The 22,763-nt window shown below is 43.5% G+C and overlaps 2 protein-coding genes and 1 long non-coding RNA gene across 3 annotated transcripts in view; 2 read left to right on the forward strand and 1 right to left on the reverse strand.

The window, feature by feature from the left end:
- The window catches only part of NPC1 (NPC intracellular cholesterol transporter 1), a 44,031-nt gene extending 43,483 nt beyond the window's left edge, over positions 1-548 (forward strand). Inside the window, 1 exon segment of the mRNA XM_036009442.1 lies at positions 8-548. Coding sequence (XP_035865335.1) covers positions 8-90 — 83 coding nt within the window. The 3' untranslated portion in view covers positions 91-548.
- RMC1 (regulator of MON1-CCZ1) lies at positions 408-21,601 on the reverse strand. Its single transcript, XM_028523854.2, has 20 exons — positions 21,278-21,601; positions 20,556-20,632; positions 17,724-17,808; positions 16,854-16,910; positions 15,715-15,801; positions 11,906-12,046; positions 11,506-11,609; positions 10,158-10,247; positions 9,961-10,066; positions 9,117-9,228; positions 6,500-6,544; positions 6,211-6,264; positions 4,912-5,040; positions 4,278-4,384; positions 2,663-2,782; positions 2,330-2,407; positions 1,878-1,982; positions 1,714-1,782; positions 1,410-1,635; positions 408-649 (listed from the first exon to the last, which is right to left on the reverse strand). Exons 1-20 carry the CDS (start codon positions 21,377-21,379, stop codon positions 570-572), a joined length of 1,974 nt encoding a protein of 657 aa, XP_028379655.1. The 5' UTR covers positions 21,380-21,601; the 3' UTR covers positions 408-569.
- On the forward strand, positions 13,218-19,935 carry LOC118496697. Its single transcript, XR_004899254.1, has 2 exons — positions 13,218-13,488; positions 19,686-19,935. It is a non-coding gene; the product is annotated as an uncharacterized LOC118496697 (long non-coding RNA).
- Positions 21,602-22,763: the final 1,162 nt, after the last annotated feature.

Raw genomic sequence — 22,763 nt, forward strand, 5'->3', positions numbered from 1 at the left:
TTCACAGGACCATCAATAAATAAAGCCAAATATCTGGCCGCTCAAGAGCGATATAAAGGCACAGAGAGAGAACAACTCCTAAATTTCTAACCCCCTTAGAGGGTTGGGGGACTTGGAACTGTGTCTGCAGGCCAGTCATCTGTGGACAGCTGTTGCATGGTCAAGGGTGAGCTGAACACTGGGTGTTACCAGAGCGGCAGCTTTGACTAGAAAACTCAGGAATGCAACTGACTTGTAAAGCACTGTTACTAAACCTGAAGGCAGCCCAGGACACTGAAGCGTCCTCCAGTTCTCCAGGAATGAAACCTAGTTCTTCAGCAAGCAGAAGGCTGACACGAGGACCCTGCGGGTGTAACCTGCTGGCACTTTTTTGAAGGCCAATCAGTGCAATGTTTCTCCTTTTTTTAGGAGTAAGCCATCTCATGAATTCTATACCATATTTTTAGTGACATTTCGGGATGTTGCAGATACACTTTATTATAACATTTTGTAGTTCAAAGAGCTTTATTAATGCAATAAATTAACTTTGTACACATTTTTTATATATATAAAAAAGCTAGCAAGTGATTTCAGAACGTTGTAGGCCTCATTAGAGCTTGGTCTCCAAAAACCTGTTTGAAAAAAGCAACGTGTTCTTCACAGTGTTCCCCTACAAAGGAAAACGGATGTACTCCATTAGACGTGGCACAAAAAGAAGGAGAGAATGAACACTCTGCAGCTCATAGATGTGTATGATGGGTTTTAACTTATTTTCTTTCATAAAATATTTTGTTTTCCTAAGCTTTTGAGTTATCCTTTCTATTTACATAGCTCATGCCATTGCAAAACTGCTCAGGCACCCTCCCGACCCCTGGCAAACCCCCATCTGCCCCGAGAGACAAGTGGAACAGCTAACCTGTCACTGTACTACGGGCCCCTGACACTGTACAGTAAGCTAGAAGAAGTTGGTAGACCTGAAATAAAATTCTATGTTCCTTCCCCATCCTTAAGATTTCATAACTCTGGGAATAAGAGTGATTTGCCAATGTTTCTGTCCTAAACCTAAAATATTAACAAGCCCCAGGCTATTTAAAACCCTTGGCCACCAGTTCCTAAATCTTCAAAAAGGGACATTCCAAGAGCCGCTGTCAGACATATAAGCTGTTCAGACTGTCTACATTGGCCCTGAATATGTTTCTCCTCCCCAAACACTTCAACTTCCAAAGTGTAATTCAGATCCACTAACACACTGACTTCACTCATACTACAAATAACAGGCTAAGGGTTAGGCAGGCTGTTATGACTTTCCTTTAAAAACTGAAGTCAGTGGTCCTCCTAACCAAAAGGCTTCCCTTCCACCAGCTGCCAGTGTCCTGTTGCTACCGAGTCTGCAGTTGCTCCAGGTCTCTTCACTGCTGCCACATCCTCACCTGGTGTGAAATTAGGGTTCCCTCGCAAACGCTGGTTTCGCTGTTCAAAAAACCGGAATATGGTGTAGAAAAGCATGTTGTCTTCAGTCTGCTTTGCAGCATCTAAGAATTTTCGTGCAGAAATGTTGTCATGGCCACCAATGCCCCGGATGAACCTCAAGGCAGCTAACACTTGGTGTTTGGAAAGAAGAACCTCTACTATTTCATCATTTGCTGTCGAAAGTCGCTAGAAAGAGAAAAGTCCAGATAAACGCAAGCAACAGGAACAGATATTTGTTCAGCTGGAAACTTGGCCGCACCTTACCTTCAGCATATCCAGAGACAGCTGATGAGCGGGAGGATAAAAACTCTCTAGAGACAACAACAAACAGGCCTGAAAGATAGATTTTCAGACTGTTCAGCGTAAGATGTGGGAAGGGTAAACTGTTAAGTTTTTAATCACAGAGGCAAAAATCTGGCAACACCTACCAAAGGCTTTGAGTCACTAAGGACGTGGTACTGCAAGAACTGATGCAGCATATAAAAGAGGTTGTGCTGGACAAGTGTCTTGATGACAAGTTCGTGCAGGTAATGCTGAGGACAGACAGAAGGAAAGGCGTTTTCAAACCGCTCAACTACAACAGACTGGCAGCTGGGTCTGTCGAGGACTGCAGCTCCTCTAACGGACGAGTCAAAGTTCCCGTTATTAAGAGAAGTGGGTCAGTGTGCAGGTGAAAGAAGCCCCTGGACGTAAGACCACCTACTCTAACTAAGAACAACACGGCAATGTCAGAAAAGCCGCTCAGAACTCAAGTCAGGCTGGCAGACCCTTTCAGCATATAACACATAGTCAACTTAGTTGAGATACTGTCAGTGCTGTTACTTTTTAAAAACATTCTCTGCTCCTCTATCTTGGGACCACAATACTGATTGGAAGGTACCTGTACGGGAATCTGAAACTGGTTGAGAGAGCGAATATATTCCATCAGGACAGCTATCACAAATTTATGAGGCATCTCCTACGCAGAAAACAAAAGTGGTCTTAGAACCATCAAAGGAGCTTACATGTAATACCTTACTTCTCCCCCTCCCCCTTTTCCTCCTTTTTAAATTGGCCCCATGCTGTTTGCCTGGTTTTGCACAAATCCCCCCAAAACCTCCCCCATATTATCAGAACTAGATCCTCACCCAAAGTAATCCTATTATTCAATTCTAGTTTTCCTGAATTCCCCTCAAATGAGCTTTGTTTTGAGACTCTTCCGGCCATCACTTGCCTTCTTTTCTGTGAATGCCGACAGGACATGGGTGTACATGTCAGACTGGTCCACCACAGCCTGGGTCCGCGCTGGCCTTCTGAGGAGCGGGCTGCTCCGGCTCTGCCCCGCTTCCACCGCCTGGGCAAGAAATATCAGTGTGATCTTAGTCATCTTCTCGGCAACGCTGCGTTCGCAGTAAATCCAAAAAGACTCAATTTCTAGATACTGTGAACCTCAAATCTGAGCAGGCATGACACTTATTTCACAACTTAGACAAAGCTATTTTTCCTGTGCTCTGTGGGAAAGAGTCTAGGAATAGAAAGCCAAGAGCTGATCATCTTGAAAAGAATGTTCATGTTGGATGGAACTAAAAAGCCTAAGTCATAGTTTCCTCTTAAGGGACATCACACTGTTTTTAACCTCTTAAAAGTAACTCTCTTAATTTTATTAACCACAGACTATCTGGCTTTTGTTATCTAATAAAACGAAATGGCTTGCTGTATCTTTGTTTTATGAAGCCTTGATCCTACATTACTCGAACACTTGTATGATGAGTCTGTATCTAGATTTTTTTTTAAAGGTGTAAGTAAGGCTCCCCAAATATTATTGAATAGGAGAGCTCTGAGAGGATCCTGACTACTTCACCTAACTTCTGAAGCAGTTGAGATTCAATGCAGATTCTGCGGGTGCTGTCGGGGTGGCCTGAGAAACCCCCATTTCTAAGAAGCGCCAGGTGCTCCAGTGTTGCAGATGGTGGACCACACTCTTCACTGGCAAGGGTTTATGAAACCTAACAGCCACAGAGAAGGGACACACAGAAACTGCCATTTGGGATCAGACCTATTGATACCCAAGCCCAGTACACAAGCAGCAGGACTGAGAGAAGGATCTAGGAGAGCTCAGCCTTCCCACTTCCCTGAACCACGTCTGACAGAAGGCAAGGACCCATGGGCTCCAAGGTCACCAGCCACCTTTGGCAACCTGCATCGGTCCTGTTATCCTCGAGTAGCTGCAGGTGAGGGGAGCTCTGGATTTTTTGTTGTTGTTTAAAACCACTTCCATTTTTAGCTTTAGGTAATCAGATCCTTTAAGTCATTCCACTTGTCCTAAACTTTTTCTTTCTAGCTTCAGATGATAGGACGCAGTAACATTACAGCAAACCTCGTAATAAGCCATGTTAGGGTTCCCTAGCCCTTCACAACAAACATGTGAGCCCCCTGTATGAAAGCACAGTGCAAATATTTAATCATCGCTGATAGGATACTGACTAAATTCCATGATAAGTCTTATTTTTATAGCCATTACATCCTAACAGGAAAGAAGAAAAGACAAGTGATTCTATTTCTAATTAAGTGTAGGTTCTGAGTTGGCAGAATCATGTATAAAAACAATGCAAAGATGAGACCAGTTTCATCTATAAAAAGGTAAGACCAAGGATATATCTACACGTAAGATCGAACATTAACAACAAACAAACAAACAAACAAAGGGTGAAGGCATTTAGTGAGATGCAGCCTCAAGCTGGATGCTCGGACTCTGATTGTACTGCTCCCCACTATGGCCACATCCCATCAGAATCATGAATGAAAATTACTTAGAAACACACAGGGGTAGGGAGGGACATGTAACTTACCATCATATAACTCTGCTCAGCATCCAGGTACTTTTTATACTCATGACTGAGTTTGTCAAAAACAGTGGCTATCACAGGCAGTGCTGCTCTGTCTGCCTCACTCAGCACTGGAAAGAATCAACGTTGGCAGAGGTCAACCAACCACGTCAACTTCAGAGCTTGTCACTATGATAAAAAAACTAAACCCAAAAGGCTACTCAGCAGTGCAAATATATACCTTCAAAGGGCATTCACAGACATGGTTCTCGTTTAGAGACCTGAAGCCCACAACTCACTGGCCCTTTCTGGTTACTTGAAAACAGGAGCTATGACATATCCCTAGAAGAGTCTCAGTCAGTGGCTTGGATTCTGAAAAACGTTTTAAAACTACGGATGGTAGGCCTGACCCTCATGTGTGCCCAGGTTCAAGTTTGCTTTTACCTGGAACCATCCTACTTACTATTTAGTCTTTTCTACCAAAGTCCCTACAAGTCATTTTTATGTTTATTAGCCTTTCCAGAGGCTTATATAACCCAAGCTTTAAATGAAGAATGGGGCTACAGACCAGACACAAAAAGGCATCCCAGCTCCCAGTGAAAGGTGTTAGGCAGTACCTGCTCGAGTCAGACCAACGGGAAAGGGTTTATCCACTCACTCTGTGAACAGACAGACAGGATGACCAGCTTGCATTCCTTTCGCTGCAGAAGGAAGTCCATCAGTCTTCCTTTATCTGGCAAGAGGTTCACTATGGGCTGAAGTTTCACTTGGAGGTTCCAGAGGTAACCTGGATTTAAGAGACAGGAAATGTAATCATATGACTCAAACCAGAACAAAAGCCCAAAAGTACTGCAAAGTAGTCAATGGCTTTTTCTTGCAAATCAAAGCATAGTCTAGGACATTCAGGACCTGCCTGACAACAGAAGGACGGACGGCCAAATTACTGTGTGCCCGGCTGAAGTAACCCTCTCATTCAGAGGTGTATCAATGGGTATCTCCCTAAGTATGGGGGCAACAAGCTCTTAAATCAACTCAGAGCAGCTCCTTCCCCACACTTAGCCCCCTTTTATCCTTAAAGGTGGAAAAGATGTTAACATGTGGCATTAACTTCAGTACTGTACTCCTGTCTCTCCTGCCCTGGCTCATTAGTCAAAAGTTATTCCAAAGGAATTTCATAGTTCATCCATTCATCAATCCAGGAATTTCCTGAACACCCACACTGCCAGGTATGCAGACACCTTTCTCCGCTGGGGATCCACAAGAGAATTAAATGGTACACTAAGAATGATGTGAGTGATTCCTTTCTCAATTCCTTTCTCAATTCTCCCATGGCTGGTACAGAGCTTGTACCATTCTGGGTGGACAGGAGAGAAGTGAATTCATTATAGACTGTGGGTGCTGCCTAGGTCATTAGGAGTGATTCCTTAAGAATCCCTGGGGGCAAGACAGGAAAATACTCAGGTGGCTAAAGACTAACGTGGAAAGCACTCTAACAGAGAAAGATGCAAGGCATTAGAGGATCACCAAGCAAGAAACAACTCAAATCCCAAGGGAGGCCTCCCTAGCACAGTGCGAACGGGAGCACGGCCCCAGGCACATGCAGAACAGAAAGGGGTGCAGGCACAAGTGGGTGTGCTGGCCGGGGACAAGAAGGGGGCCCTGCTTCCAGTGCTGTGGGGTCTGCCTTTTCAGAATGGACAGACATGACGTAGTCTAAAGCAGGGGGACTGTAATTCTTAGTTGTTTTAATTATAAAAGTAGTATTAGTATATGTTCATGATAAAATATACACATAGTAGAGAAAAGAGGATAAAGTGAAAAATAATCCCACTCCCAGGTTGAAAGGAGAGGTCATTTCCCAGAGATTCACCTTGAAAACATCACTGGCTACCAACGTCATCCAAAGTCAACAAGCACTACTTTTTCTCTAACATGACAGTCATCCCCTCCGACCCACCTTGGCTTGCGCTGATAATGATGTCAGGTTGAAAGACAATCCAGGATGAAGAATCTACCTGTTATAGGAAATTCTAAACCAGAAGAGATGAAAACAAAAGGCAAACCCAGCTCCAATTAGCACTTGCCTCTGCCCATGTGCTGAGGCTGCTCCAAACGCCCGCCCCTCCGTGGTTAGGAAACCTCCCCCTTTGGCTCCTGAGGGCAGGGCTTCGGGAGCCTCTCAGACACCAGGGTGAGGGGCAACCGCTGCCCTCTGTGCACAGCACCAAGGCCTTTGTCAAGGATACAGAGCTTACACGGGACCGGAGACTGGCTGGTCACAGAAGCAGGACCTACAATGAAGAAAACATAAATGTACAACGACTGAGGATGCAACCAGAAATGCTGCCAATACTAGTACTTAAGCTGTGAAATGTAATACTTTTTTACACCCTTCAGTAAATGTTTATCCAGCTGCAGTTGAACAAGGAAGAAGTGAACTGGGATGTCCCGCTGACAGCGCACAGGGAGGAAACAGGAAGTTGAGAACAAGCCAAGAAACCATCCTCCCCAAAAGAAGAAAGCATGTTATTCAGTGTTGTTTCTGGTGACCAAAGATGAGTCATCATCATTTACACACACACATCAAAGAACTAGGTAATGTACCTGGATGATTCAAAATTAAATACTCAGATAATTCACTGAGAATATTTCAAATACAAGTGTTGTGGTTTAATTAGCTCAGTTACAGAATTTACATAATTAAATAATGAGTGCAGTTCTCCACTGCACACAGCAGTGGCTCCAGGCACAGAGCCCTGGTCTGGGAAGCAGAGCAGCAGCCCTCATGACAGGGACGCGTAACTCCCAGAACAGTCACGTGTCAGGCAGGCAGCCTACAGTGAACTTGAGAAACGCAGCCCTGTAAAGGAAATATGATCCTCAGTTCTGTTCCAACTACCCAGGTACAATCAAAACACCGGTTTTAATCAGCTGGTTGGAAAAGGTGGGAGAAGAAAGCTGAAGAAGAAAGGAGCCCCTCAGATAAGCTGGGGCAAAGAACACTTGCATTTGGAACCTAACAGCAGAGGTTTTAGGTGTGGAACCCAACGCTGGCTGCCCATCACAGTCTGAAATGCTCTCCGGTGAGAGCCACATGGCTCTGGTTTTTAAAGCCCCTAGGTGGTCCTAATGTGGAGTCAGTGAGAACCAGGGGTCAAAGAGGCCAAAAACAGGGGGAGAAATGAGGGCCACTGGCACTCCCCAGAGCTGCTGAATGCGCAGGGCGGGCCAGACACAAAGATGCTACAAGCCTGCAAGGGGCTTACAGTCTAGCAGGTAACACAAAACAAAAAGGCATTAACCTTAATATATGCTTTACCAGCCCACAATGTAGAAGCCCAGAGATTCGATGGACTCCTGAAATTTGTATTAATCTTAGCCTTGGACATAATTTTGACCATACCTGGCATTAGCTTTATTATAACTAACCACTTAGAATCTGACTGCCTTCTAACTTGTCCTAAACAATAAGAGTTTTAAATGTTTAAGAGTTATTTTTCTCCCAATTCACCAGCAGTTACCTTAATGACAAGCAAGCAGCAGATACAAGGTAAAACACCTGATACAATCTATTATTTTACAGGCATACCTCCAACATATCATAGGTCTGATTCCCAAGTCTCCCCCCACCTCTGCCGGGTGGAGGGGAGCGGGAAGGAAACAAGTTGGGGGGTAGCAGGAAGCAAGTGGTAATCTTTCTGCCGCTGGAAGGCCTTGCCTTCAATTTTAGGGGAAAAAAAAAGTGCAACACCCATTAAGCGCAATAAAGCCCACTGCAATAAAACTAAGCACGCCAGTAATGCTAGTATTATTACTGAGGAAAAAAGGAGCTGGAAAAAAAACACAGAAGGTGAAAAGGCCAATCCAAACGTGGGAACTACCTCCTTCCTTACAAGCTCTGCCAGGGAGTTACGAAGCTTCTGGCTGACCCAACAAGCCTGGAAGGGCAGGCCAGAGGCGGTGCTCCTGCTGAACCATCACCTGCAGCCTGCTCCGCATTGTCTCTGTGACAGGTACAAGGGCATCCTGACTGCGGGCCGGGCCAACCCACCAATGCTATCTGACCATTCCCTTTAAGATGAATACATTGCTACTGAAGTTCCGATGTGTACCTTTTATGGTTTACACACTGAAACTTCAACTAACTTATTCTGCACTACAATCTCCTTTAAGAGAGAGCTGGATATTATCTGAAATCGACTAGGCACAAGCTAAAGGAATTAAATGGTTTCTTCCCCCTTTCCTGAAATCCTGACCTTCCTTCTCAAACTTCCCACTTGCACCTCTTCAGCTAGAACTGATCTGGAACAACCTGTGAGGATGCTCTGCCTGTGGAGTAGCCTTCCCTCTGAGCCACTACTTCACCAATAAACGCTTTCACTTTAAACTCTTAAAAAAAAAATCTGAGAACCACAGCCTTAAATACTTACTGTGACCATCGATCAGTCAGGAGAGAAGGCATATTTATCATAACTATGACATAAAACATAAGAAAGATAAGGAAAAGTGACCCCACATTCTAATAGCCACAGTGGCCAAATTTAATCTCAGGGCTAGAGCACAGGTCATCACAAAATGTCACGGGCTTATTCAACATTTAAAAAGCTTTCAGCTTCAATGGGTAATCACAACTCTCCATTTTAAAGCTCAGAGAACAGAAATCATTCTTTTCTTAAGAAGAAGATCCATTTATCTTATAAAACATGTTTCACAACAACACAATTTTAGCTGATAGAACTGGTTAAAAATATTTTAAAAAGAACAGCCACTCCCAAAAGCAAACAGATCCGGGACCCTCGGCACATCCTCCTCAGTCCCATTTTGAACGTCGTGACCCCCAACAACACAGTGACTCCCCTTTACCTGCCATGGGGATCTGATAGGGCTGAATCGATCGAGCAGGCAGCACTGGGTGATGGAAGGTGACGGTGCCGTCGGACTCTCCCCTTAACTTGATATCAAATATGACTGACGTCTGGGGTGGACAAACAGATCAGACTCTGAAGCCGGCACAGATCACAGGTCAGTTCAACACTTTCATTACCTCGTATCTTGCTATTTCAGGTTTGTTTAAAAAGTCTCTTTGCTTCCCATCCCTACTGTCTAGTTCTTCCTTGAGGAATAATTTGGCATGACATTACAACTTTCTTTTACATTTTTATATACTCTAACAAATATTCCTGACGTTTACAACATGCTTCCTTTAAAGGGCTCTAAGTGATTTAAGCAGATCTTTTTCAGTGACAACATTTTCATTAGTCAGAGACATGGGCGTCACCCCCCTCCTACAGACACACGGCAGAGAAGTAGCTTGTCTACTGCCATCCTAGTTCTTTCTCTTGGGCCACAGAGCCTCAAAGCCATTATCACCTGCACTCACAAAGGAAGTACAGAGCCCATGTAACACGGTGGCTCTGCAGGGAATTCCCAGTTTAGTTGATTCAACCACATAATTGCTCCAAGTCAAATCTCCTCATATGTTATTATCTGAAATAGTTTTTAATTATCTTTAATCAACTGATATGAAATCACTGTTTTTTCTAAGCCATCTAAAATACCAAACCCATTTTTATCTAGAATTCCAAAACCTTCAGCATTAAAAAGCACTTTCTAGTCTGTGCTCAGAATGTTTTGCCGATCTTCACAACTCTTTTAAGCAACCCTGACTTGTGCTAATGCAGACCAGACAACCACACACGGCTCACACCTCTGTGTCCTGATGATGAACGACCACCAGGTTATCCACCACATTCAGGGCAAACTTCCCCGTCCGACTTAACTTCAGTATGTGCGTCTTTTTACAGGCACCTTCTCTGTAGGATAGCAAAGAGGTCAAAACATAGGTCAACAAGCTTTGGTTTAGATGTAAAACCGAAGGAAGAGGAAAGAGAGCATTAAGTGTACCGTGGTAGATGATACAGGACGACCTCCGCTCCTGCGCTGTTGGAGGTCCGCGAGTGATGCCTCAGGAAGAGAACATAGAGCTGTCCGTAGCTGATTAGAGAACAGAGAGGCATGTCACACTTGCAGTCTGAAACTCCTCCATTCTCAGTGCTGAATTATAAGGCTACAGTTAAGTCAATTATGAAACAGTTACTTAATGCAATATTTGGCAGCCAATGAAATTCTTTGCAAAGCAAGTGTAGTTAGTGGGGAAAAAAACCTATTATAAAGTATATGCAAAGGGGGATACAAAACTAATTATAGCTTGATCATAATATTTTAGAAGAAAAATACAAACTTATAGATAATATCCAAAAACTAGAAATACACGCTGTTGTTAATAATTATCCTTGAGTAATAAGCGAGGTCCCATTTTCTTTTCCTCTAACTTTCTGTATTTTCCAAGTTTTGTACAGTGAATAAATTCCTTAATGACAGGGAAATATAATCACTCTTCCCTTTTATGCCTCATCTAACCAATGTGGTTAGAACAGTTCCTGCGCGCACATGTTCATTTCAGTGGCTAACACCGTGCTAGTAACTGTCACAGGCGTGAGGAGCAGACCAAGGGAAGGGGGTGGGTCCCACCTCCGCTCTGCCCAGGATTGCTCTAGTTTCGTTTTCTAAACCAAGAAGCCACAGATTTCCTTTGAAAAAATGAGGTAGGGGTCATTGTAACTACTAAAGGTTTTTTAAGTTTAGAAACCATTAGGATATAGAAGGAACAGAAGTAATTTAGAAGCAAAATTTTGATAACTGTTGATTAGAATTATAGTGGGGGGTTGTATTAGTTTCTATTTTAGTGTTTGAACTTTTCATAACAAAACTTAAAAATTAAGAAATTAGCATTCCCAACTGAAAATATACCTTCTTACATAAGTAATTCAGTTTCATGTTTGTTAGATAAAAAGAAAACTTTAAAACTATGTTCTCATTTAGAACAATTAGAATATATTTTAGCAAAAAAAAAGTTGATAAACTTTAACTCACAGAATACAAGAAAAATTCTAAAACTAAGATACACCCAAGAAATAAATTGGTTCAATGTTCTCATTTTATTACATTAGAATGGTAAAAAAACTTTCCTAAGACCACAAAACTAGTAAAATCAAAAAAGAATGCCAAGAAGATGGCATTCATAAAATCTATAGTCATAAGATCTACATACTAAAGAGGAGGGGGAAGTCCCTATTTGTGTGGTCCAAGGCTACCTAAGGAAAGGGCAGCCCTGGAGTATTTACAATGCGCTTCTACTACTTGTATCACTAAAAGCAATTACAAAAGGAAGTCTGTCAAAAGATAAACATACATCGTTGCCATCGCAATATCTCTCTCAGAAAGATTCAGTTTAGTGGATTTAGGCGCAGCTGGTAATTCAATCTCAAACTTGGGCAGTTTTGACATAGTGCCAGCCTGTTGGGGGGAAAGAAAGTTTTAGGAAAAGTTTATTAAACCCCTTTGATGTTTTGCATTCCCTACATAAAATGATCGAGGATATACACACTCTATGTGCTTTACTCACAGGACTGTCCCCACAGAATGAGTCATTCTTGGAGGTGTGGGGATAGGACATTGCGCCCTCTAGTGATCAGATGTGGCAAGATTATCATCTTTGGAAGAAGTCCCTTTGAAGTACGTGGTACTTTCAGATGTTAAAGGAACAGGGCAGAAAGGGAAAAAATTTTTTTAAAAAGGAGGCTCACACTTACCCTAAAATAAAAAGGCTGCAGCACGTTTCCAAGGACTGTGGTGGACAGCAGAATCACAGCGCTCTCAGGACAGTACATGTACCAATTCACATTGATATTCTGGCTCTTCAGGAGTTTCAGATTTCGTTTCTCTGGTAATACCTGAAGCAAAGTTCAAGACAAAGAATCTTCATTTAAATAATAGCAAAATGTCAAAAGGATATAAATTTTAAAAAATAAGCAGAAAAAAACAGTAAGTTAAACTAAAAGTTATTTTTTATTTATTACAGCTACCACTTATCGATGCTGGTGCTCAGTGCTTTACAAACCTTAGCTCATACGCTCTCGTCAGAACTCTGAGATGCTGGCATATTAGTATCTGATAGAAGAGAAAGGACCAGAGAGGGGAAACAACCTGCCTCACCAGTTACAGTTACAGTCTGGGGCAGGCCATTTCTCCACAAGACCCAGGTCTGAAGCTGCACATTCTCAGGCACCTTCCACCAAACAGCAAAAAGCGGCAACACTGTCACTCATGGGGGACGCCTGGCAGCCCCGGAGCACTACTCCAGCCTCAGCCTGACCTGCAGCATTAGCCTTCGGCTGGTCCCACCTCGATTCCAGTTCCCACTGAGTCTGGGAGCAGCTCCCTTCTTCTAACAGACATGTTCTTGAGACTCTGCATGCAAACTCAGTATTTTAAAAATCAAGGCAAATATTAAACACACTTTAAATGTTCTGCTACATTAAGGAACACTGTACAGAGCCCCCAAGACACTGAGCTCACAGAACACTAAACTGGAGACCTGACGAGGAAGTCTGGGTCGGGCAGCAGGAGTTTCTTGGTAAGGCAGGCATGATAAAGGGATATGCTAGAGTTCTCTTTCTAACATTTTTTTGTTTGCTTGCCTGTTTGGGGGAGCTGTGATTTTATTTACTTTTCCTAACTTACTTCTTGAAGTTCTGAAGACCATCCAGATGCTGACACTTTCCCACTACAGAGAACAGAACACATCCTTACAGACGACAGCCCCGGAACCCTTCCCCAAAGCAGTCTGTCCCTTCCCTTTCCATGCTGTCACATGGGTGGTTCCATTTCTCTGTGTGTGGGATTACTGTGAAGTTTGTTTTCCTTCTGCTGCTCATGGCAGAGGTTTAATGACAGCCCTACAGTAAAGCACTACAGCACTAACTTCTCGGGTTTGCTTACAAAGGTGTATTTTCTCCATCCATAGATTCTAAAGTATACTGCTTTCTATATGTCAACAGAATTCAAACCTGAAAGAGTCCTAACATCCCCTACATTAGCTCCACTTAGAGATCTCAGAAGCATTCTCAACAGGTCAGGCAGTTGGAACATATCATTGGGCTGGCCAAAAAGTTCGTGTAGTTTTTTTCTACATGATGACTCTAGTAGCGCTTAGTTGCCTTTAACTTCATTTGAAACAATTTTCTTGGATTGTATTGTGACAACTGTCATATCAGCATGAATTTTCTAAAACACTTATCAGAACTGGTGCATTTTTGTGCAGCCATTTTAATATTGAAGATGGAACAAGATACGCAACATTTTTAGCACATTATGCTTTATTATTTCAAGAAAGGTAAAAACGCTGCTGAAACACAAGAAAAGATTTGTGCAGTGTACGGAGAAGGTGCTGTGACTGAGCAAATGTGTCAAAAATGGTTTGCGAAATTTCTTGGTACTACTGACATTTGGCCAAATAATTCTTTGCTGTGGGGCTGTCTCATGCATTGCAAGATGTTTCGTAGCACCCATGGCCTCTACCCACTAGAAGCCAATACTGAGAGATAGCCAACATACTCGAAATATCCAGATCAATCAAGTTATTGGTGAAAATGAAAAAATGTGTCTTTTATTTTACAGAAAAAAACTAAACAGACTTTTTGGTCAGCTCAATAAAAAGATGAAGAGGCAGGGGCATCCAAGTAAACAATCAAGAGAGTGAAAAGGCAGCCTATAGAATGGGAGAAAATATTTGCCAATCATCTACCTGCTAAAGGGTTAGCATCCAGAGTATCTAAAGAATTCCAACAACTCAACAACAAAAATAGCATAGCCAATTAAAAAATGGGCAAAGGACTTGATAAGACATTTCTCCAGAGCGCATGCAAAGGGCCAAGAAGCCATGAAAAGATGTTCAGTATCACTAATCATCACAGAAGTGCAATGAAAACCATAATGAGACACCATCTCACAGCCAGAAGGATGGCTATCATTGATTTTAAAAAAAAAAACACAACTAGTGCTGGTGAGGATGTGAAGAAATTGGAACCCTTGGTGCACTGCTGGTGGGAATGTAAAATGGCATAACTGCTATGGAAAACCGTATGACAATACCTAAAAAAAATTAAAAACACAATTACCATACGATCCAACAGTCTCATTTCTGGGCATACACCCAAAAGACCTGAAGACAAAGGGTCTCTTCAAGCAGGATCTTGAAGAGATACTTACACGGCCACATCCAGACCCACATTATTCACAAGAGCCAAAGGTGAAAGCAACCCAAGTGTCCATCAATGTATGAGTGGAAAAATGTGGTATATACAAACAATGGAATATTATTTGGCTTTGAAAAGGAAATTGTGACATATACTACAACATGGATGAAACTTGAGTACCTATAATAAATGAAATAAGCCAGTCACTAAGTATAATTACTGTATGATTCTATTTATATGAGTTACTTAGATTAGCCAAATTAACATAAAGTAAAATGGTGGTTACCAGGGGCTGCGGGAGGGAGGAAAGAGGAGTTGTTTAATGGGCAGGGAGTTTCAGTTTTGCAAGATGAAAAAGTTCTGGAAACCTGCTTTACAACAATGTGAACATACTAAACAGTACTGAAATGCACACTTAAAAACAGATGGTAAATTTCGTAATATGTTTTTTACCACAATAAAAAATTTTCCTTTAAGATGAAGAGGCAGTTCACTAAAGAGGAAATACAAATGGATGACACACAAATTGAAAACGTGCTTACCTCCCTAATGATGAAAAGGTAAAACAGAATGCCTTTCCACCCCTTAGACTGACGAGTGTCTACAGACTGACAACACCCAGTTCCGGCAGAGGTGTGAAAAATGGAGAGTCCTACAGTGCTTATAAAAGTGCAAGCATGTTCCCTGGAGACTGTTTACAAATGCAAAAACTGAAAACAAGCCAAATGTTCATCAATAAGGAATTGGTTAAATAAACTAGTACATCCACACAGTAGAACACAACTCAGTCAGAATAAAATGCGGGAAGATGTCCAAGACATACTGCTAGGCGAAAAAAGGCAGTCGCAAAGGTACCCAAAACCTTTGTGTATAGAAAAAATAGAGGAATATGCACCAAACTGGTTTTTTAAAAAGATTTTATTTATTTATTTTTAGAGAGGGGAAGAGAGGGAGAAAGAGAGGGAGAGAAACATTGATGTGTAAGAGATACATCTATCACTTGCCTCTCACATGGCCCCAACCAGGGACCTTGCCCACAACCCAGGCATGTGCCCTGACTGGGAACCAAACTGGCCTTTCGGTTTGCAGGCCAGTGCTCAATCCACTGAGCCACACCAGCCAGGGCCACAGTGTTTATATGAATTATTCCTAGGGATTATGGGAAACTTTTACTTTCCATATAACTTGGTAATGTTTGAACATTTTATAAAAAACATGTATTACTTATAATTAGAAAAAAAGAATTAAAACCCAACCAAGAGACTAAAGTTCCAGAATCTCAAAATATCTATTTAGTGCTGAATTCACAAAGTTACCAAAATGCTATTACAGACTGTTCTCCAAACATAAGGGATAAATGATACCTGGTAAAATTCGATTCCTTGATCTGTAATGAAGACAATTTCAGTGGAACTGGTCCAGCAGAATCCTAGTATGTTGGCATTCTTGGTCTGAAAAGAATTATAGATTTTTTAAAATTAATAACAAAAACATATATATCAATCTCTTCAAAAGTTTACTCTGTATTAGTCTTTAATAAAAGTTACTTACTAATAAATCAAACTTCTTTTTAAAATCAGTGTTCCCAGAGTTTTACCTATAACCGCTCACTGAAGCTAATTCTTACAGTCAACCCGACAGAAGGAACTGCCTGAGCTTTGCAGAAAGGCACTCAGGTATCAACTTCTACCTTTAGGAACCGAAAGGCAGCTGACACTGTCTTAGTGAAACACGCTGTGAAAACTGCCATTATAAAAGTACAAAGACCTAAAGGTTCTCAGTGAGTGTTGACCAAAACGGGCTTGGGGGCCCCGAGCCTGAAGGCAGACAGGGCTAGGGCAGCCACCTGTACCGTACACAGAGGAACCGCATGACTGCAGAGAGGTCAGCTATCTGGCAGATGTGCCTTTCCTTATTGAGGAGCCCACGCTGAACTCCATTTAGCAAAACCATTACGAAGATGCCAAAAGCCATACCCTATCCACTAGTAGCTTCCGCTAGTTTCCAGGATACCACATTGCCACTTTTAGCTGAGCCTTCTCTAGCCTAGTTTATTATGCCCAGCAAATCTAATTAATATGGATTAGTATCCACACTGAGGGAAAGAAAGAGGAAGGACATGACAAGGGTAAATCAAAAAAAGAAAACATCACCAGGAAAGGAAAAACCTCCCCTTCCACAAACCTCCGGAGAGGCAGCTGTGAAAGGAATCCAGGGTTTGACCCAGAAGTGCCCGCCCAGGGGCAGCAAGAAGACAGCAGCCACCAAGTGCAGACACAGTGAGGTGTGCACCATCCACCATCCATTCAATCCTCCCGACTCCATCTTTAGACGCAGAAACAGGCTGAAAACCTGTCCAAAGGCACAGTGCCCACAGGCAGCACCTCCGAGCACAAGGCAGTCTGTCTTCCAGTCTGTGCTCAGTTACCACACTACCTGGTACCTCCATAACATAACCCACGCGGTTACACGCAGACCAGCTGTGAAAGGATACGGCCCATACCTTGCACTCTTGAGTGTATTCCAGCTGAGAACTATCTGGGATAAAATTAGAGAAATCCTGAACAAAGAAAAAAAGAGGAGAAATTTGCATCAGGCACCGACCCACTTTGGCACACAACAGACAAAAGAAAAAGACAATTAAATGTAAAAAGTGATAAAAAAATAACAAAAACCCAAAGACAGGAAAAATAAAAAGGCCAATTTGGCCAATCTGCTTCCTTAAAAGCAGCAGACTGACAATTCAATTTCTTAAAAAGAGTTAATCCAAATATTCAGTTAGGGTTTAGAAACTGATTTTGAAAATTCATTCTCCAAATGGTTGATTTCAAAGAAATGAGTTGCTCTACATTTTATAAAAGGCTTTCCAAAAATTTTAGCAATTAATATTGATGGAAGGAAAGAGGATTCTGCCTTTCTCAACGGCTTTTTCTCTACTTTACAAATGCAGTGACGAATATTTATAAGGCTAAAATGCCAACAGGCTGCTCCAACTCTGAATGGCTGTTCCTATTAGATTAAACATACAAAGATAAGAAAAATGAATAAATGGAGTTACCCCGTAAACATCATTCACAAAGTAGCCAAAGATATACTCAGGCAATCAATGATGCTAGCTATTGATCCATACAAAAGATGCCCGAGGCTCCAAATTAGTTTTTTTTAAAATTTAAGTCAAAAATAACAAACTAAGGTCATAAGTATTTACCAATTCAAATGTCTTTCTTCCAAAGTCCCAATACAACACAATTATAGCTTTCATGACATTAAAATAATAAACGGTTCCTTTAACACTGGATATTTGCAATTCATTCCCTTCCAAATGTACTTCTGATGTCCCTTTCTTTATACTGTATTTAAAGATGTATCTTACCACAGTCTTTGAGGTCCTCTGAACAGCTAATATCTTATTTTCTAAGGAAAACTTAATGCACTTCACTTCTCCTTTGTCTTCCATTCTTCAAAAAGAAAGAGTATGTGTTAAGAATTAAACTCTAGCTTCTATCATTTTGTGAGAAGAAAAAAGACAAGTTAAATATTCAGGAAGCAGCAAATCTTAGTTTAAAATTAAACTTATGCTTCTGAAGCTAACAGTAGAACCTCTTTTCAGAAAACAAAATCCAATCAGCAATAAACTGCTGGAAAAATTTACAGTATTGCAGATAACAAGTGATGGGAAATTGAGATCACATGCACTTTCAACTAAGAATTATTTCAGACAAATACATATATACAGGTATACCTTGTTTTATTGTCCTTCACTTTATTGTGCTTCATAGCTGTTGCTTTTTTTTTTTTTTTTTTTTTACAAATTGAAGGCAAGACCCTCCACCAGCAGAGAGATTACAGCTCACTTTTTGCAGTCGTCGGGAACCAAACCCACCATCTTTCTGAGGTATTCCAATACCCACAGTAACCTCCACAATCACTGCCTTCTCTCTCCATCCCTCTCACAGCAAAGCTTTCGAAACATTAGTGCCCTCTTTCCCATTTGCTACCTTACTGGCTCAAGATGGTCCCACCTAGAAGTCTCACAACCACCTCAAACAAAGGAAAATCAAGGGATGGACTACAGATGGGCATGAAGAAACTTTTGGGAATATGGAATGTTCATTATCTTCATTATGGTGATGGTTTCATGGATGTACACATATGTTAAATATGTTCACTTAATAATAATTACAACACAGTAAGGCTATTAACAATAAATAAAATGTTTTTAAAAGAGGGTAAATTCAGCATCTTCCCCCTCAAACCCAACGAAGCCCCCAAATCTGGACCGTCATGGGCTCACTCTCGCGTTGACCACCGAGCGACTGCAATACCAGCTACACTACCTTCAGTCTGGTCTTCACCATGCCTCATTCAGACTACAACCACCTCTCAGGGGTATCCTGCACTGTGACATGCTCCCAACCCGTTCAGCCTGAAGGCTACGACTCGCGTGATCTTTCCAAACACCAATACGATCATGCCATGCCCACCTTACAAAATTTCAATAACAAGATAAAGCCCTGATTCCGTAGCAGAATACATAAGGTTCCAACCAACCCCTGCCAGTGTCCACACCACCACCTCCCCTTCTTGCATGGACACCTGGTCATTAGTTACACAGATCTGGAGTTCCCCAAACACCATACTTGCTCACTTTACACTTGGTGTTCTCGCCACTGGGAAGGCCTCCTGTCTCCCCCACCTGGAATTTTCCCATTCAAGCTCTCCAGTTTTGTTCAAAGGCTACGTCTTCTCCAATCTCAAGATAAATGTCACACCTCATCCCTGTGTCCACATTCTTGGTACAGCACTTGGCACAGCACATGTGCCCCCTCACTTGTATCCCACACTGAAGTCTGCATTCCCCAAAAGGGTGCCAGGCTAACTCAAAGCCTTCACATGCCTGCCGCCTGGAAGGCCCTGCAACAGCGTCTGCCCAACAAATGATGTGATTCGTTTTCTACCTAAAAAACTGCTTCCTATCAGCAGGGGCCAACTGTAAACATTTTTTTAAAGACACCACTGAACTAAGGCCTATACCGTACTTTCCCCTTCTGTAATCACAGGAGTCAAGGTGACCAGACAGTTTATCAGCCAAATTGAGGTATTAGGTGAGCCAAAAAGCCCATTACATTTGTTCCATACAGCGGCTCTAACAGTGCTTGTCTTTAACTTCATTCAAACAGCTTTGTTAGACTGTACTGTGACAGCTGTCACATCAGCATGCATTTTTTAAAAAACTTATCAAAACTTATGAATTTTTGTGCAGCCATTTTAATACTGAAGATGGAAGGTGACACACAACATTTCCAGTGCATCATGCTGTATTATTTCAAGGAAGGTAAAAATACAACTGAAATGCAAAAAAAAATGTGTGTAGTGTACAGAGAAGGTGCTGTGACTGATTGAAAGTGTCAAAGTGGTTTGAGAAGCTTCTTGGCACTACTTACATTTTGGCCAAATAATTCTTTGCTGTGGGGCTGTCTTATGCATTGGAAGATGTTTGGCAGCACCCCTGGCCTCCACCCACTACAAGCCAATAACAGGAGATACCTGACATACTCATAATATCCAAATCAATAAAGTTATTAGTGAAAATGAAAACTGTGTCTTTTACTTTATGAAAAAAAACTAAACAGACTTTTTGGCCAACCCAATACTTCTGAAGGGAAAGGAGCTGCTATTCCACTTGTGTAAACTGGGACACCCAGTCACCTAAAGTAGTCAAAGCTGGGATTTTGTTAATATACATTATTGCCTGAAAAACACTGACCCAGTGATCTCCACCTTCCGAACACTCTGGGAAGACCTGGGCCTAATGAGGAAGTGAAGGTTTTCCTCCAGGAAGAAACAAGAAATGGGCAAATGAATAATGCACTGACCTACTAATTTCAAGTACCAGGAAGTAGGTGCCCTACTTGGGAATATACGGCTCCCAAATCAACAGGGAAGTACTCCACATGTTCACTCGGACCAGAAGTAGAGTCTGTGCCACGAAAACTGCACAGCAAGTGTCTGCTTCCCCTGCCCCCTACCGGGCAGGTATCTGCATGTGCACGCACGCGCGCGCACACACACACGCACACACACACACACACACCAGACCTCTTAAGGGATGCAAAGGACGAAACTTCAAAACCACCTCCTGAATGAGAAACAGATAAACGCCATTTACGTGCTGAAATTATTCTGAAAATGTTAATTCTGTTACCTAAATGAGATGGGACTCCTATCATCTGGGCCTTTAACTACCACCCCAGTAGCTCCACCAGATCGAACAGCAAACACCTGGGAGGGAAAAGAAGCAATGTTAATGGTCTGGGCAGTATACCAATCTACAAGTGAACACCCCTACGCACCCAACCCTTGGTTCAGCTAGACCAACACGGCACATACCAATCTGTGATGCTTGGTTTTCTGATAAATTATAAGAAACGAGAGTAGGAACCAAAAAGTTTACCATTCCAAACTGTGCATGAAGGGGTCAGAAGACCTCGAGGCTTTAAGTTTTAATCCAGTTTTGCAAACGCGCCGCTTAAGCATACCCTGCAACACTCCCCACATTGCTTTCCCCTCTGTCCAAAATTCCGAGAATAATACAACTCTTAATGCCTAAATCCTGGAAAAGGCTCCGGTAAAAGACCCGCCTGCTTACACCGGCCACGCCGGCCAAAGGGCGCCGGGTCAGTGGCACGGGCTGGGGGTCCACCCCGCTGTCACTGTGGAGAAGAAAGCCCGGGCCACGGTGGAGCCTGGTCCCTGGACCCACCCAACAGGAAGGCGTTGGCACGGGTGCTGAGCCGGCTCGCTAGGGGAGGCCCCAGGCCGGGTCCCCGCGCCCCGCCCGTGCGCGCAGGGCGACCTTGGGGCGCCGGGGTCGACGGGCAGGGCACGCCCAGGCGCAAGAGGAAGGAGGATGAGGGCCGTCCCGACCTGCTTGTTAGCCTCATCAAAAAAGACGCAGTTGACCGGGGTTGCCTTCTCGAAGTGCACCGGCCGTTCGCACAGCTCCAGGTAGTAGTCCTCCTCGCCCATGTCGGGCGCCGCGGAGGCGGCGGCAGTGGGGGGACCGGAGGTGGAAGCCAGCGTGACCAGAGCGAGCGGCGTCCGGCGCGAGGGCGCAAGGAGTTGAACCAGGCTATAGTCACTGCCTCTGTGGCGGCGGCGGCGGCAGCGGCGGCGGCGGCTGCGATCCCGCGGGCTCAGAGGCCGCTTCCTGGTGCCACACCCCCACGCTCTCCAGCACGTGACCCGCGGCCCTCCGCGATTAAACCCGCGACGGACGCTGGGCTGCGCGCAAAAAGCTCCTCCTCTTTGCGTGAGGGCGGGGTCCCGGGGCGGAGGCTGGTAGCCTCGGACCGGAAGCCAGGGCGGCGCGGAGGGCGGGCGGCGGCGCTTGTTTTCCAGAGCGTAGACTCTGCGACAGGTCCTGGGAGGTTTGCTTGGTCCGGTTGCTCGCGTGGGGCATGGCTACCCTTGATGTAGGGAAGGCTCATCCTCGCTCTCAAAGGGTTTACTGAGCCTGCCTGTGGCAGCGCTATAAACTTTACAATGCAAAGGAGATGAGTCTGTGGTCAGCACGAATGCTCCGAGAAGAATGTGGAACCGGAAGCCAAGTTTAGATTGCGGGTCAGACAGCCTCTTTTGAATGGCTTTGATATTTGAAGGCATGGATGGGAACTCATTCAAGGGACTGGGAGACGGAAGGGGGGGGGGGATCAGGAATTCTTCGGTGCCCATTCTCAATAAACAGACGGATTTTGGCACCATTCTGTAAGATACAGCAGCTTGAGAAGTTTGGTAGGGAAGGGGCAAAGACCATGAGCTGCTTTTTGGACATGAATCTAGGGAGAAGGACATCGATACAGATTTACAGGTCTGACGCTCACCAGAAGAGTGACTAGGCTAGAGGTAGAAATGAGCTGTTGAAAAATGTAGATGGTATTTGAAGCCATGGAATTGGGTGGGATGGCCTAAGACAGGGGCGTAAAGTGAAAATTGCAAAACCAATCTATAGAGGCCAGGAAGAGGCATCAGTAAAAGAGAACAAGCAGAGCCTGCCAGGGGAGTCCAGTAGAAAGAGAAAGGAGAGGGGGTTGCCTCCGAAGCTGAGTGAAAAGGCTTTCAGGTAGCTGGTGAGTCAGATAAGGAAAGCACTGAAGTGTTTCCCCGTTTTATCCCGGGGAAGACACAGGCACTCCATCTGGGATACCATCCCTGCAGGACTAGGCGGGCAGAGCCATACTGCCGAGGGTTGGACGTGAGAAAGGGGTGATAGCCAGCGAATGCTGATCTGGAGAGGTTTGTCTCTGAGGGGAGTAGTGGGATGGAGATAGTGATGACCTGGGATGGAAAGAGTGGATGTAGGAATAAAGGATTAGGTTGGTGTTTAAAATGAAAGCAGGAAAGAGGTGGTTCT

This window comes from Phyllostomus discolor, chromosome 9 (genome assembly GCF_004126475.2).
Source record: "Phyllostomus discolor isolate MPI-MPIP mPhyDis1 chromosome 9, mPhyDis1.pri.v3, whole genome shotgun sequence".
NCBI classification, from domain to species: Eukaryota; Metazoa; Chordata; class Mammalia; order Chiroptera; family Phyllostomidae; genus Phyllostomus; species Phyllostomus discolor.

Bases quoted from the DNA above. Each gene is read 5' to 3' on its own strand.
- RMC1 (XM_028523854.2), bottom strand. From the start codon at position 21,379: ATGGGCGAGGAGGACTACTACCTGGAGCTGTGCGAACGGCCGGTGCAC. The intron at 6,265-6,499 runs GTATCCTTGACA...TATAACAGGTAG, and splicing joins TCCGGTCCCGTGTAAGCTCT to ATTCTTCATCCTGGATTGTC. The intron at 2,408-2,662 runs GCAAGTGATGGC...TTTTCTGCGTAG, and splicing joins CGGCATTCACAGAAAAGAAG to GAGATGCCTCATAAATTTGT.